General features: G+C 37.6%; 1 protein-coding gene across 1 annotated transcript in view; it reads right to left on the bottom strand.

The window, feature by feature from the left end:
• The window catches only part of LOC131958383 (forkhead box protein A1-B), a 36,162-nt gene extending 33,774 nt beyond the window's left edge, over positions 1-2,388 (bottom strand). Inside the window, exon 1 of the mRNA XM_059323396.1 lies at positions 431-2,388. Coding sequence (XP_059179379.1) covers positions 431-2,354 — 1,924 coding nt within the window. The 5' untranslated portion in view covers positions 2,355-2,388. The remainder of the gene's footprint in view (positions 1-430) is intronic.
• Positions 2,389-15,793: the final 13,405 nt, after the last annotated feature.

Below are 15,793 nucleotides of genomic sequence, written 5' to 3'. Positions count from 1 at the left end.
CGAGGGGGGGGGGGGGTGCGGGAGGTGCGGACCACACCGGGTGACACCATTTAGGGGGGTGACACCAAGGCAAAAAATAGTAAAATATATAGAGAAAAATTTGAGGGGGGGGGGGGGGGTTACAAATCGAAAGTTTGAGGGGGGGGGGTGCAAATCGAAAGTACGAAGAGGGGATGCAAATCGAAAGTTTGAGGGGGGGGCTGCAAATCGAAAATTGAAAGTTTGTCCCCGGGAAGAGTCTCTACGCCTCTGGGGGGGGGGGGGGGGTGACACCATTAAGTGCCGCACCGGGTGACACCCGTCCTCGCTACGCCACTGAACCGACCCAAACATCCTAGACAAAAAAAATACTGAAACAACGTACCCCAGCATCACACAGAACAACACGGAGGCAAAAAAACCTACCCCACCAATACACCAAGACACCTACCTGAGACGGACAGATCCACACTCTCACCCCCCAGGCTGGGGTTCGTCGTAGATCCATACGGACTTTGGTCATTGCTCGAGGGCGGGGACATGGACTGGAGCGACCCCGTACTTCCGGCGGGGGAGAGGGGCTGCTGCTTGACCCCGCTCGGGTATCCACCTCTGGGGGTCTGCCCGCCCCACTGGTATAGTCCCGGCATCATGTTGCTCCCGGCGCCCGCCATGGGCGTGGAATAGTCCCGGCTATACAGCGCCTGCTGCTCCCGGTGATACAGCGAGGCGTCACGCAGCGACTCTGACACGGCGTCACGGTTGTACGCCGACACGGCGTCACGGTTATACGCCGCGACCGAATCCCGTAGACTTTCTTTTGAATAAACGCCCGAGTCCCGCATCTGATACGCCGCGATGGCGTCCCGCGTTGCCATGACAGCGTCTCGGGATTGATAGTTCGACGGGCTGTTTCCGGCGTATTTGTTCGCCATCGACGCCTGGACGTCGTGGGATAGATCGGAGGAAGGAGACAGAAGTCCATCTCTAGAAGTGGGCGTTGGCCCAGAAGCTCCTGCTGCCGAAGAAGTGTCTCTCAAAGAATTGTCTGAAGCACTGGTGTCTCGCATCAACAAGTTCTCGCGAGAACTGGGATCTCGCATTGAGTTCCCCAAGACATCGCGGTCGTACGAGGGCGGTGTCATGTTAGGCGTGGACGACGTCGGGGGCTGGAACCCCCCGGGGGTAGTCCCACCGCCCAGACTGCCTAAATTGTAGTCGGCGCCGCCCATGGCGTTCATCCCGGAAATACCGTGGTGGAAGCCGGGTAGATTCGATGACGTCATGTTGTGGATGTTGGACATGCCTTGGAAGTTGGACATGCTCGGGAGGCCGGCGGCCATGTTCGACATGGACGCCATGCTGGGCAGACTGGACACCGGTGACTGGAACCCTGGCATGGCGCATGCGCTCTGGGCGTATCTGTTGTAGGAACTGTAGTTGGGGGCCATGCCCATCTGCTGCATCGAGTTCCCGGGCATCATCTGCTGGGAGTACGGGTCGTACGAGGACATCTGACCGTTGGCCATCCCGCAGGCCATGTTCATGGACGACATCCCGGGGTTATGGGGGCCCATGAAATCATAATGACTCATCATCGGACCGCCCCCGCCCATTCCGTTCAGCATCCCAAAAGGTTTAAGCGCCTGGCATTTTCTTCGAAAACCTCTCGGTCGTCGTCTGAATGACCCCTCTTCGAACATAAACTCGGCTGCAGGGTCTATGGTCCAAAAATGGCCTTTCCCCGGTCGACCAATGCCTTTGGGCAACTTGATGAAACATTCGTTAAGGGAGAGATTATGCCGCACCGAGTTTTTCCACCCTTGATAACTTCCCCTGAAAAATGGAAATCTCTGTTGAAGAAACTGATAAATTTCGCTGAGCGTACAGCGTTTGGTCGGCGATGACTGAATCGCCATGACAATCAGCGCTATGTAGGAGTACGGGGGTTTTTCCGACCTGCGGACCCCGACCCCTGATTTCTTCCCGTTCTTCCCCTCCTCCTCCCCAGGGCTTTCCGGGGGGTTGGTTGTGGTGCTGGGGGACTCGTCCTCGCTGTCAGCATCGTCGTTGTCATTCATCGAACAGCCGGCTGTACCACCAGATGACAGCCCTGTTCCGCTGCCGGAGACTTTGTTTTCAACTTTCGCCGCTGCTATATTTTTCATTTCACAGAGGTCGTGGCCATTCGACACAGGCAGCAGTGAACTATGATCGTAGATCTTAAGAGACTGGTCGTACGGTTTCATAGTATGGTCGTAAGGCTTAAGCGTATGGTCGTACGACTTGGGATGGGGCTCGTAGCTTTTTATCGACGGGTCGTATTGTTTCAGATGTGTGTCGTAGGCTTTGAGATGCGTCTCGTACGGTTTCATATGCGTGTCGTAGGACTTCAGCGACGGGTCGTAGTTTTTCAGACTCTGGTCGTAAGATTTAATTGACTGGTCGTAAGATTTAATCGACTGGTCGTAAGATTTAATAGTCTGGTCGTAAGGCTTCATTGAGCTTTCGTAGGACTTTAGTGAGGTTTCGTAGGACTTCATAGGACTGTCATACGACTTCATAGCACTGTCGTAAGACTTTAGGGCTCCGTCGTACGGCTTCATGGCTGCGTCGTACGGCTTCATGGCACCGTCGTACGGCTTCATGGCTGCGTCGTACGGCTTCATGGAAGTGTCGTACGGCTTCATGGAGGTGTCGTACGGCTTCATGACGCCGTCGTAAGGTTTATGGTCTAAGAGACACTCCATGTCCCCGCCCACAAGGACTGTGTCACGTGACAGGTCGTGAACCAGACGATCTGATGTAAGTCTTCAAACCCGAACCCAAACCTGAAACATAATTTAAAAAAAATAATTATGTATTACTCGGGGTACTTAAAATTATAAGAAAATTGTGTACTTTAAATAACTTGTTCGTATAAGAAGACCTCCCCCCCCTTTCTTCCTTCAAACACCATACCTAAGGCGCAACGTTGCCAATACACAGAGAGATCATTATTCAACATACACAGACACACCTGTATACATACATACATAAACCATTATACAACACACACACACACACATTTATAAAATTATACAGAGACCATAATTTTAGAACACACAAACCTTTATAAGCACATACAGAGACCATTATACAAGAAAACACAAACCTAAACACACATGAGATCTACTATGGTTGCAAAATCGCTAACACAACAACGAAAATCAATCAACTTAAAAAAATCAATTAAAATAAAATATAATTATACTAAAAAGCAGGACAACATATAATAGTTTTAATTAATTTTACTACTAAATTCGCGTTAATGAACAGAACATAAACTGTGTATTGGCAAAAAAAAAAAGATGCAAAACTACAACAAATAAAAATTTTAAGTAAATTAAAGATTTCTATAAAAAAATTAAATAGATCTATTTAAAAAGCTGGCTTGTCGGAGTTAATTACTTTATAAAAGTTAATCATTACACAGAAAACCGTTTGTAATTATCAAATTCAGATGATTCTAGTATTTTAAGTTAATTGGAATACATTTATAATTCATCTTTTTTATTAATTTCCAATAAGTGTGGGTGACTATTTCATTTCACAATATTTAAGACACAACACAAATCTTGAGAAAATAATATAAAAAAGTAAAAAAAAAATAATAATAAAATAAAATAGAGAATGGTAAGGTACATTTTTTTTTATTTCTTAAACTTTAGCTATTTATAGATCACGGCAAAATTTGAAGATTATATTTCGCACTTGACTTTTTAAAGCCTCTGCTATAGAATTTTTTTTTTAAATTTACTCAGCTTTAATACATACCTGGATTAAAATCTTAATCAAATATATGTATTATTACATTGAATAATGAATTCGTAACTATCTTAACATGTATTCTTTTCTTATACAATACGACATCGAATATAATTAGGATGGAAACATTTTATGTTTTATTTAAAGCAGACATAACTATAAAGTGGATAAACACAACTAAAAAATTGGCAATCAAACACAACTTTTGTCAGATAGGTACACACAGAAATAGACAGTATAGAAAAGCTATACACAGGTCTCTTATGACAGCTCTATCCGTAAATTGTCAGGTATTTTTTTTAAAATGTTAGGTATTTGTTAAAAAATGTGATTTTTTTTTAAATGTCAGGTATATGTTAAAAATATGATTTTTTAAAAATGTCTGGTATATGCTGAAAACTGTGATTGTTTTTTAAAATGTCAGATATATGTTAAAAACTATGATTTTTGTTATTATGTCAGGTATGTACCGAAAACTATGATTTTATAATGTCAGGTAAAATTTAAAAACTGTAAATTTTTTATCTCAGGTATACACTGAAAACTGTTTTTTTTAAATAAAAGCTCTATAAAAAAAATCAATGATTTTTTAATGACATGAAACTATGATTTTTTTTAATGACAGGCATACAGAGATAATTGCTGTCTAATATCAGGTATATACAGAAGAATAAAGTTGACATTATCTAAAAGTTATTTTAAACACTTGTTTTAGGCTGGATATATCTGTAATGATGTCTTCTTTGTTTTTCTTAATGATTAGTGTAACAAATTCAATTAGCTCTATTTTCACATACAAATCTAGCGTTTGTAAACTTTTACACATTTAAACATTGTTAACTAATACATAATCTAAACTTTGTTAACTTTTAAACATGTAAACATTGTTAACTTTTACACATCTAAACAGATCGAAACATTGTATACACAAATAACTAAACTTGCGGGAGAGACTACTAAAAAGAAAATGTTTTACAACTAAATGGCTTACATCTGATCATCCAATCATGAGCACAACTAGACAGCTTCCCTACACATGTAACTATATAGAATTTTCGTTAAGAATGTACGATACTTATTTAAGATATTAGAACTCTGAAGTCTATGTGCTATGTATGTAGGTATTAACAATGTACTAGGTACAGGAGAAACCCCATTTTCATTGCATGCGTTACTTTATATATATATATTGTATTGTATTTTCTACATTTTTCTCTAACGCTTTTTGTGACAAAAAAGTACATAATAAATAATAACAACACCAGCTTACAATAATTGTGTTAACTAAATTTCTGTTTTATTTCATGGGAGAGTTAAAAACAAATGGTAGCTGCAGTGAGGTTAATACATAGTACTGTTCACCAACGATGTTCAAAATATGCCATCTAAGTTGATGAAAGCATTAAGAAAATTTGTTTAAATACCAACCAAAGATATATCATTTGCTCACTAATTTAACTGCAAAGTGTAAAAAACAAACATAACTATGGATATTATATTTTCTTATTAGTAGTATATAATTATCTACTTAGCGCAACTATTCTAAAAAGTTTGGCTTTCAGACGATCAACACAGGCAATGTTGCCGCTTTCTTTATATTTTTTAAATTGGAATATTAACATCTTTTTTTTAAACTCAGCATTAGATAAGGTTAAAGAAAAGTGTCTTGAAATTTGAAAGTAGGCAACATTTTTTATTATTCTTAAAAGATAACATTTAACGTTGTTGGAAAAATTTTTAGCTTTAAGTCGGCAGCATTCCAAGTTCCAGGAATCTTTGTTTTAATTAGCTGATACTAAGCCCGCATTTTTACAATCTGAACTGGCTTGCCCCCAATTAATTTCATCCTTTCCTAGCTTACCCCACTCAGGGGTGGCGGGAGTAATTGGGCCGCCCGGGGGTGACGTTTTTTTGACGCCCTCAGAGCTCCATCGGTATCGGGCTTTGACGCCTAGGGTAGCCGTTCAGTAGGCTACTAGCTACTGCTAATCCCTGCTTCAGTTAAACGTGACCGCTAATCATTACACCCGCTCCCATTTATAGCGTTAAAACAGGCTTTATTACCCGCTAGCCTGCTCCCATTTATAACACAAAAACAGGTTTTTATGACCAAGTTAATCAGCTACAGTTTATAACATTTAAAACCGGTTTTATGATCCGAGCACACAGCTTCCATTTGTTACATTAAAACTGCAACCATGACATGGTTTACTTATCACATTTATAACATAAAAAATACCACATTTGTGGCCGCAGTAGGTAAATTCGATTTATAACATTAAAACATAAATTGTCTATGTGACCGATTTATAACGTTAAAAATATAACTTCTTACTTTGTTTACTTAACCGATGTATAGTATTAAACATATTTAACAATCTCCAATTTGTACCGTTAAAGTCGGATTTTCAGCTCTATTCACTTGTCCGATTTAACAATATTGCGTCCCCGCGTCACTCCCCCCCCCCCTATTTATTTAAGTTCCTTACTTTGACAAAAAAGCCCCCCCTTCCCCCACCTAACCCGAACACCACCCCCCCCCCCCCCCCCCAATAAGAAAAGATCGTCTCTTAAATATTTTTAATCCTGTTATCACACTACTGATGTAGAAAACAACTTAATAAGCCCGTAACACTAAGTAGCATTCTGTTTTCTTAACTTCGACTTCAGCAAATAGCTTTATATAAACTTAAAAAAAAATGTTCTACCCGGTTTGCCGCCCCCCCCCCAAGTGTCGGCTCCTGGGACAGCCGCCCGACCCTCCATCCCTTAGCTACGCCTCTGAAGCAAGATACCGTTTATAACTTTTAAAGAACAACACGGCCGAGATGTCTTACATAGAAACCTGACTGGACTAGGTACAAGAAAGGACGTGGCGTCACCTTACATTTGGCCATAAACGTCGTGTTCATGCCTACCCCACAGCGCTACACTCTGGGGTGTAGGGGGGTGGAGTGGTAACAAGAAGAGCGTTGGCCCGGGGACGGGGTGTGAGTTCGAGCTGCGGGTCTTGTAGTTTGTGGCTAAGCTTATTAATGTTTTTGGTAATTGGATAATCCCCATGAGGTGAACACGGTATTGTGCCGATGTATATTTTTTTTTCTGTTTGTATCATTGTTGGGATGGAGTGAATATAATGCCAAAGCCGTGCCGTGTTTGGGCTATGTTAGGTTTTAATTTACAGGGATTAGAATACGACTTGAGTGAAAGTACGGCAAATTATTAATGCTCACGGCAGAGCGTTATTATAAATACTGCACAAAATTTTTTTTAATTGTATGTTTATAGACCCGACCTAAATCTCTTTTTGTTCACAATTTTGAGTTTGAGTCAAAGAAAAATTGTTTATTATATTTTATTGGGTAAAAAATTATTTATATTAGTCGTATTTATTTGTATTTTTAATATATATTTAATATCAGCAAGTTATAGTTACTTTATTAACCTTATGTTGTTTTCATTTTGTGATATCGACTAACATCAATATAACAGTTTCAAATCATTTTATTCAAATCATTTTATTCAAATCATTGTCAAGTACTTACAGCTGTATAATTGAAGCGTAGTGGACTAACAGCCCAATTTTGTCCAGGTACTTACCAGAGCTGAACTGACTCGAAAATAACGGATACATAAAACTCATCCGCTAGCTCAGTTAAAATGTGTACCTGGCACTGGCATTATTTGAGGAAGTTACGAGAGGATTGGTTTATAACCTACTACAAGAACGAAAAACAGATAAACACTGCTTCCTCTGGAATAGTGCGGTTTATGTTAAGTAGTAGTAGTAGTTTTATTGTAATTTTTATTCTTTTTAGTTAATTACTATTTGAAGCGAAAAAATGCATAGGTAAATATTTTTTTTATTTCGCAATTTCCACATTTCAATGTCTTGTACATACATTTAATAAATTACCTATAACATGAAGTCTTGTTTTTTTTTCTTACCTTGTGACGTCTCATTGTCCAATCCATGATTGAAGCTTCAATTATCCGTAGGTAATTCCACAATCAAATTGTCTATATTAAACAAGCACAGATAGGAATGATACAGAAACTTAAGACGTTTGTACCAGCCTCAACACAAACACAACGTCCAGAGTTAAGTCCAGAATTAAGGATAGACTGGTCTTGGAGAGGGTCCACTACAACACGATGAAACGGTAGACTATCAAATCCTCAGAAGGGGAAGAAAAAATTAATTAAAAACACGAATCAAAGACACGGAACAAGCGTATCGGCATCTTGACTGTGGAACTTCTCCAAAACTTGCTGCCCGGTTACTTCCTGGCACCCCCATCTCAACGCCTGCAGGCAACCGGTGGGCGGGGCTTGAGTTGTCACTCACTCACCACCATGCCAGGGGGAGATAAGATACGCGCTCAGCCACCAGTGAGTTAAAAACTTGAACCAATCGCAAACCAACTTTAAAAAAAAAATAGCGTCACGTGGTATTCGAGTTTAGAAGAATTTAAAAAAAAATTAAACTATGGAGTTACATGTGTTGGGTAAGGTGAGCGAATCGCGACATGAAAACCTGGCCACAGTTGTTCAAAAGGCAAGTCGAGTAGTCCAGCTTACAGGATTTTTTTTTCTTCTTTTTTTTTTGGCAGTCGCTGTTTATCGCCCTTGATCGTGGCTAGCAGACGATGAAAGGCCCTCTCAAGATTAGCTCCTTCTGCAACAGGCTGGGCCATTTTACCCGATGGAACTTGCGTTTTTTTTTTAACAAATTGCATTCTCGAGTCAAGCTTGGGAGGTTAGGGCGATAGTTAGGTTAAAGAGTGGTGGAAGGGTGGGGGAGGGGGCGGTTCAGACCGGCTTAAAGTGAGCTAATAGGTATGACGTAAGTGGGTGGATATATATCTTTTACACGCATCATGGTGGATGGTGAGTAATGTATCCCAAATGATTGGTGAAACAATAAGTTGAGGGTTTACTAAAAAGGAAACTGAATGTATGTGTTAGAAAAAAAATTAGAGAAGTGATTAGGTTTAGTGTTAGAGACAGACATTAGAGTTATGGTGAGATAATGGTTAAAGTTAGGGATAAGGTAAGCGTAGAGACTAACACGTGATACTAGTACTTATTTTACGATAGATTATCTAGCACTGCATTATACGAAAATTCCTTTATCGTAGTTATATTGGACACTAGTACAATACATACACCAGCAAACGTAATACATTAATCGATTTCCGAAACTTGATGACTGTGTTTTACAGTTTAGAGAGAATGTGGATTTCTTATTGTTTATATATCCCTTACATATTAATACCTATAAATTCTACTAGTTTATAGAATTTGCTTTATTTACTCTTCATTTGTAATACAGTTTTAGCGAGTCTATGTTTATAACAAAACACATTTTTGAACAGCTTTACATATGCTAATGTTTAGAAAGCGTTTCATCCATGTTACTTACTAAATTTTGGGAATACAAATTGTATTTAATTCGTTTCATGCAATTTAAATATAGATTTTATCCGAATATATAACGCATTTCCCGAATCCGAGAATAACTACTTTTTTTTTTTACATTTACCGTATTCTGGAAAATGACACTTCAGTTCGCCTTTTTCTATTACGAAGTTAAAGCCACAGATGACGCTAGCCCTCACCAACATTGGCAATAATCCTAATCCCAATCCCAGCACAAAAGAATGTTCTTTAGATAAACTCATCAGTTGTATTTTTTTTAAAGTGTGGGTAAAATGTGTAATTGAATTAGTCATTAACGAACTAATTTTAATGTGACTCCTTAAATGCTGTATAGCAGTTAAATTATTACATGTTGGAAATAAAAGTGTTGGACCAAAAAGTTTCATGAAAATATTTTCAGGCGACTCCCATTGTCGGGTTTTCCCTCAATAAGAAGTGGAGAGGGGACAGTTTTATCTAATGATACTGTAGCAATCAAACTGTGCCTTCAGTCGCATATGTATTGTGTGTGCTGTTGTTGGATACTTCAGTCATGTATTGTGTAGTGTTGTGTTTGATTTTTCAGCCATATATATTGTGCAGTGTTGTGTTTGATATTTCAGTAATATGAACTATGTAGTGTTGTGTTTGATATTTCAGTAATATGAACTATGTAGTGTTGTGTTTGATATTTCAGTAATATGAACTATGTAGTGTTGTGTTTGATATTTCAATCATATGTAGAGTGTAGTGTTCCTATTTGATATTTCATCCAAATGTATTGTGTAGTGTTGTGTTTGATATTTCATCCAAATGTATTGTGTAGTGTTGTTGTTTGATATTTCATCCAAATGTATTGTGTAGTGTTGTGTTTGATATTTCATCCAAATGTATTGTGTACTGTTGTGTTTGATATTTTAGTCATATGTACTATGTAGTGTTGTGTTTGATATTTAAATCATATGTACAGTGTAATGTTTCTATTTGATATTTCAGGCATATGTACTGCGTAATGTTGTTGTTTGATATTTCTGTCCTGTATTTTGTAGTGATCCTATTTGATATTTCAGTCATATGTATTGTGTAGTGTTGTGTTTGATATATCAGTCATATGTATTGTATTGTGTTATGTGTGATAATTCAGTCATATAGTATTGTGTTGTGTTGTTTGATATTTCTGTCATGTATTATGTAGTGTTGATGTTTGATATTTTGTATGTATATCGGTCATTAGGTAGGTATTTTTTGTAGGTGTCATATAACACATGTTTAGTGTTATTTTTAGTATGTGTGTGTTTGGTTTGTTGGCCGTTAAGTTTAGTTGGACTGTTGAAATAAGTCTGTTCACGCAGTATAAGTGTGTGTGTGTGTGTGTGTGTGTGTGTGTGTGCGCGCGCGTAATGGTGGTAGTGTGGGTGGTATCTAAGAGACTTAATGTAATATGAAGGGTTGAGGTGATCTATGGCTTACATTTTCTGTTTTATAATATAGGCAAGATTAAAACATTAGTGTCACTTGAAATTGATTAAATTGTGTTAGGTTAAAAATTGATGGTACGATTATACTCAGACATGGCGAGTAATCGAATTTTAAAATGGTTTAATTAAGAGATATGAGCTGTGACTTATCTTCAGTAGGCATAAAACAAAATAAAGCATGTATTCCCCCCCCCCCCCCCTTTCCCCTTTCCTCTTTCCCCCGATTTATAATAATTTATACTATTGAAAGACAAAATGAGTTAAGTCGAGTTTGTTTACATTTACCGTGTGGCCTTTTTTATTTGTAGATTTGTAGATTATTAATTTAAAAAAAATACTATCGTATTTTTATAATTACACAAACATTCAAACTATTTTAAAACATAATCTATTTCTACCTTGATAGTTTTCTGGGCCGACGGTATAGATAGCCTACATAGAACTTTCCCGCTTAAATTACATCGAGTTACTTGTAAATTAACCCTGCCTTAATTGACAATTACTTTAAAAGACCCACCCTGGTAAGATTTATTCACGGCATTGAGAGCATTTAAGTCTTGTTTTAACCCAAAAGAAAAACAATTTAAAAAGGGGCCTAAGTATTATAGCATATTAACTGCTTATATTTATTACAGCTTCTTCTTTTTCGTTCTCAATATTAGTGTTGGAAAAGATTCGCTTCAACACAATGAAGTATACATGTCAACTGGTTATGCGTTATATTTCAGACTAATTATAACAGCAATAATACATTTTTGCCACCTACAATTTGGCGGGGAATACGGCAACACTAATTCTACGCCACTGAATTGTTCAAATCAGCTTCATCGTCCCTAACCCCCCCCCCCCCTCCGGTCTTATGGTCAACCCCCATCAGATGTAACGTGGGTCAGTTCTAACTCATTAGCAGGATCGGTCATTACCAGCAGACTCGCCACGTCTGCGGCGGCTGATCAAATATACAATGACCCAACTCGACCAGCCCGCCACCAACCACAGGCTATCACCCGCGGTTGTAATGGTCGCGGTTCATTTCTCAGGTGTGAACGTCCGGTCGTTGGGGGTGGAGGGGGGGGGGGGGGGGGAACTGGGATTAGGGGAAGACACCCATACTGTAAACAAACAGCGGGTCGTTAAGTGTCCATTTAAGGGTCAAGTGCTCTCCCCTTGATGGTTACCGTGTGTGGTGAGGGACCATATGAGATGGATTGCTCTCCCCTTGTGGTGTGAAACGATGTCCCAGCGACTGCTCTTCCTAAATAATGCTCCGTTTTCTAAATTAAAAATAAGAAATGTATTTAACAATGATAAAAAGTGATACACAAAAACAACAATTCATGTTCGTATAATCACTTATATTAATATTAGAAAAAAATAATTTTACGAACGATCATGGAAGATGGATTGCTCTCCCTTTTGTGTGAAGAAACCAGATTGATTGCTCTCCCTTTTGTGATGAGAGACCAGACCGGTTGCTTTCTTCCCCAACCCCCGTTGAGCGGGGTGACCCACCGTGACGTCAGCAACATGCGAGTTGGCTCCTGGTGTTAAAATAACACGTGACCGTGCTCGTTAATTAGCAGGTTGCCACGTGATACGTAATTGGTATCGGCATGAGTGCATCTTCACAAAACACGAACGCTATGCTAGTGTTGTTCTACGTGAACGGGTACTTTTCCGGTAAAGGGTACCATGCAGGCAGTGCTAGACATGCGCATTGATACATTCATATTGCAACGATCAACTTGCTACCAGATGTGTGATTAGCTTAGAGCTATACCAGACTCACACAACGTATTAAATAATCAAATCGACCATTCGGTAAGATCATCAGGCGAGATGGTCAAGAAGAAGTCTTTCATTGACTCAATAGCCATATACTTAAAATAAAATACTGTAAAAAAACTTTTAAAAAAACCACGTTTTTCTTGTGGACTAAAAAGTAGAAAATAAATTTTTCTTCCGACCCTAGGGGATCTACCAATGACTGCTCGTAGATTTTGTGCTTCCTCGAGCTGTGTAGGTTCTTGTGATGACTGTTCATACATTTGATGACAAAAAAACGTGGGTACGTTCACCATCAAATTTCCAAAATTCGTGTGTTGTGTGCTTTTCGCTTTAATCATAAATCTGCCCGACCCACGTTTTTTGTGAAAAATTTATTTTCTACTTTTTAGTCCACAAGAAAAACGTGTTTTTTTAAAAAGTTTTTTTTTTAAGTATTTTATTTTCTCCTTTTTAGTCCGTTGCTACATATGAAAAACGTGGTTTTTAAAAAGTTTTTTTATATAGTTTATTTTCTACTTTATCTAATGACTTGATTAAGTATGACTTGACTAAGTGTTTTTAAATACATAAAAATTTAGAGGATTTTTTATCAAAATAAAAAGGATCAAAAGGTACTTGAATGCTTTTAGGTAGTTGGCCCACCGTCCATCCCTCCTCGAACAGATTAACTGTCGATTCTCCACCCACCTTAAGCATTACACTGTAAAACATTAAAAAAAAAAGAGGCTGAAATGAAACTAAAATGATTAATTTTGTTTCACTAAGGGGTCTTCACAATGCGCGTCACACTTTTTATTGAAAGGCCCATTTTCAAATCTTGAGCGACCGATACGCTTTAAACAGAGAAGGGGCGTAATTTAATTAAGCTAATTTAGGTCTCTAATTGCTAGTTTTTATGATTGCATCTGAAATTGTTAGGCGAAAATAGCCTGCATGCCGAATTTCAGATCTCTAAAGCAATCAGAAGTGGGCTAATTTTCGTTGTCAATTTTAACAACAAACAAATCCATAAACAAACGCGAAGCTGAGTTAAGAAAAACGTAATAAAAATATAACTAACCTTTAAAACTATTATTCATGTGGTCGAATGGTAGAGCATTTGGCAGCTCACTTTAGGGAAAGTAAAGGCCGGCTGGGCATAGTGCTAACAACATTATCCTATCATATACCGAGGTCACTGAAACAGGTAAACTCTTATTGTAAGGGTGGGTTTAAAAAAAAACATTATTTGAAAAATGAAAATTAGCAAAACATGCTTGTGCAGGGAAATTGAAAATAAATATAGCAACAATTTCATAACCGCATCAATCTATAAATACTAGATTTTATTGTCAATTTAAATCAGGACCATCTCCTGTTATATAGACATTAGCTCTCCCGGTGAATACATGTTTTAATTCGTGACTTTCTAAACCATTTTTTTAAAGCTCCGCGCTTTTAGCCGATATGTTTCTATACATTTGTACGCCTATACAAACACATATTTTATTGGGCATTGATCAGCATTGATTCACATAAATACATTTTTTTAGCGTCACGACAATGACACAGTACAAAATTGTTTTGTTTTTAGATTCCAAATATTGCTTAGATGTTTATAAAAGTATAAAAGATTTGTACAAAAGTGATTACAAAATATACCAAATTCATTTTGTTATAATCACAGATTGATTTTTGTCTTTTGATACCAAATATTGCTTATATATCTATAAAAGTACAACAGATTTGTACAAAAGCCACTACAAAATATACCAAATCATTTTGTTAAAAACACAGATGATTTAATGGCGAGGAATAAGTAATTTCCACATTTATTTTTTTATAATGTGCCGTGTGTGAGACCAAACCACTGAAAGCTATTCATTTGATTGATGAGTTATTGACGTATCATGGAAAATATTTCTCATATTTTGTAGTTTCTCATCTTAGGCAGCTATTTAAAAAGTCATTGCCGTTACGATATCGATTTGTCTTAAAGCCGCAATTTAGTGCTTTATGAACAAAACATGCGCTCAACGTATCTTAATCTTTGTATTACAATTCTTAAAACATATTGCTGGATAGTAAAATAATTATGTCTAGAATAAAGCCAGCATATACATTTTTAGCATTACAAAGCCCACCTAAGGCCTGCTCAATGTGTGGAGTAGTGTAGTTGAAGCATTGAAGCTTCACGTTAAATATATCTTTGAAGCTTCACGTAAAATATATCTTTGAAGCTTCACGTAAAATATATCTTATATTTTGTAGTTCCTCATCTGTGAATCCAGTTAAAAAGAAATAGTCGGTGGAATGTCCTTATATTAGCTTCAAGCTTAAGTTGAAGATCCGCCTCAGTGAAAATATTTTTACTTTCTCGTATACACGAAGTATAGAGAAAGTATTGTAATCGTGCACAAAAATAACATGAAATTTTGACAGTTTTCACCGTTTTACTCCTCAGTCCTTCATCACATCCGGAGTATAGAGGACTTATTTTAATCAGGCAAAAATTATAAATACAAATATATAAACATTTTGGCGTTTTATGCATTATCGAGTCGTAAAAACTGGACTTTGCAATTCTGTCCGTATGTCTGTGTGTGTGTGTGTGTGTGTCTGTGTGTAAACACGATAACTTGAGTACCGTTACAGCTAGGTTGATGAAATTTCATATATAAGTATTTTATTAAAATCGTAGATCCTAATAAACTTTTGAGCGATTTCCGATAACCGGAAGTGGTACTTTTTCTACTTTGATTTTTTGAAATGTCTATAACTTGAATACTATTTCAGATAGATAAATGAAATTTCACATGTAAGTAAAAGATCTAATTCGCTACCTTCTGTCAAATTTTGAGTAATTTTCGTTGATTGAAAGTACTAATTTACGCTATTTCCGATTTCTCAAAAAACGAATGTAAATTTATAAAGTACTAATAATATTCCGCACTATTATGCACGTTTTATTTGGCGTTCACAGGTGTGCAATTCTTTTTTCTACGAGATTTTATTCTATTTTAAAAAGTTTAAGTATTTAAAATGGATTAAAATTCATGTCTATATCCCGAGTTCCCATCCCCTGTTTTTTTTATAAAAGAATATTCGAGAAAGTTTAGGGGAGATCGCTTCCGGTTTATTATCACTGTTAAGCAAATATTGTTAAATGTTGGCACTGTATGTACATTTCGTTTCAGTGAGAAATCCAGTTTCGTCACTTTGCGAAGGATGCAATTAGCATCTATTTTTAGACTATCCAATCAGAAATTGAGATCGAGCTTCTAATAATACACCATTAGTAACGCTAACAAATTGCATCAGTCACACTGATGTTTATAACA

Source organism: Physella acuta, unplaced genomic scaffold, assembly GCF_028476545.2.
Source record: "Physella acuta isolate Inbredline_101_S28 unplaced genomic scaffold, ASM2847654v3 ptg001323l, whole genome shotgun sequence".
In the NCBI taxonomy this organism is placed as follows: Eukaryota; Metazoa; Mollusca; class Gastropoda; family Physidae; genus Physella; species Physella acuta.
Note: the sequence above shows the minus strand (reverse complement) of the source record. Positions and strands in the feature narration are given on the sequence as shown.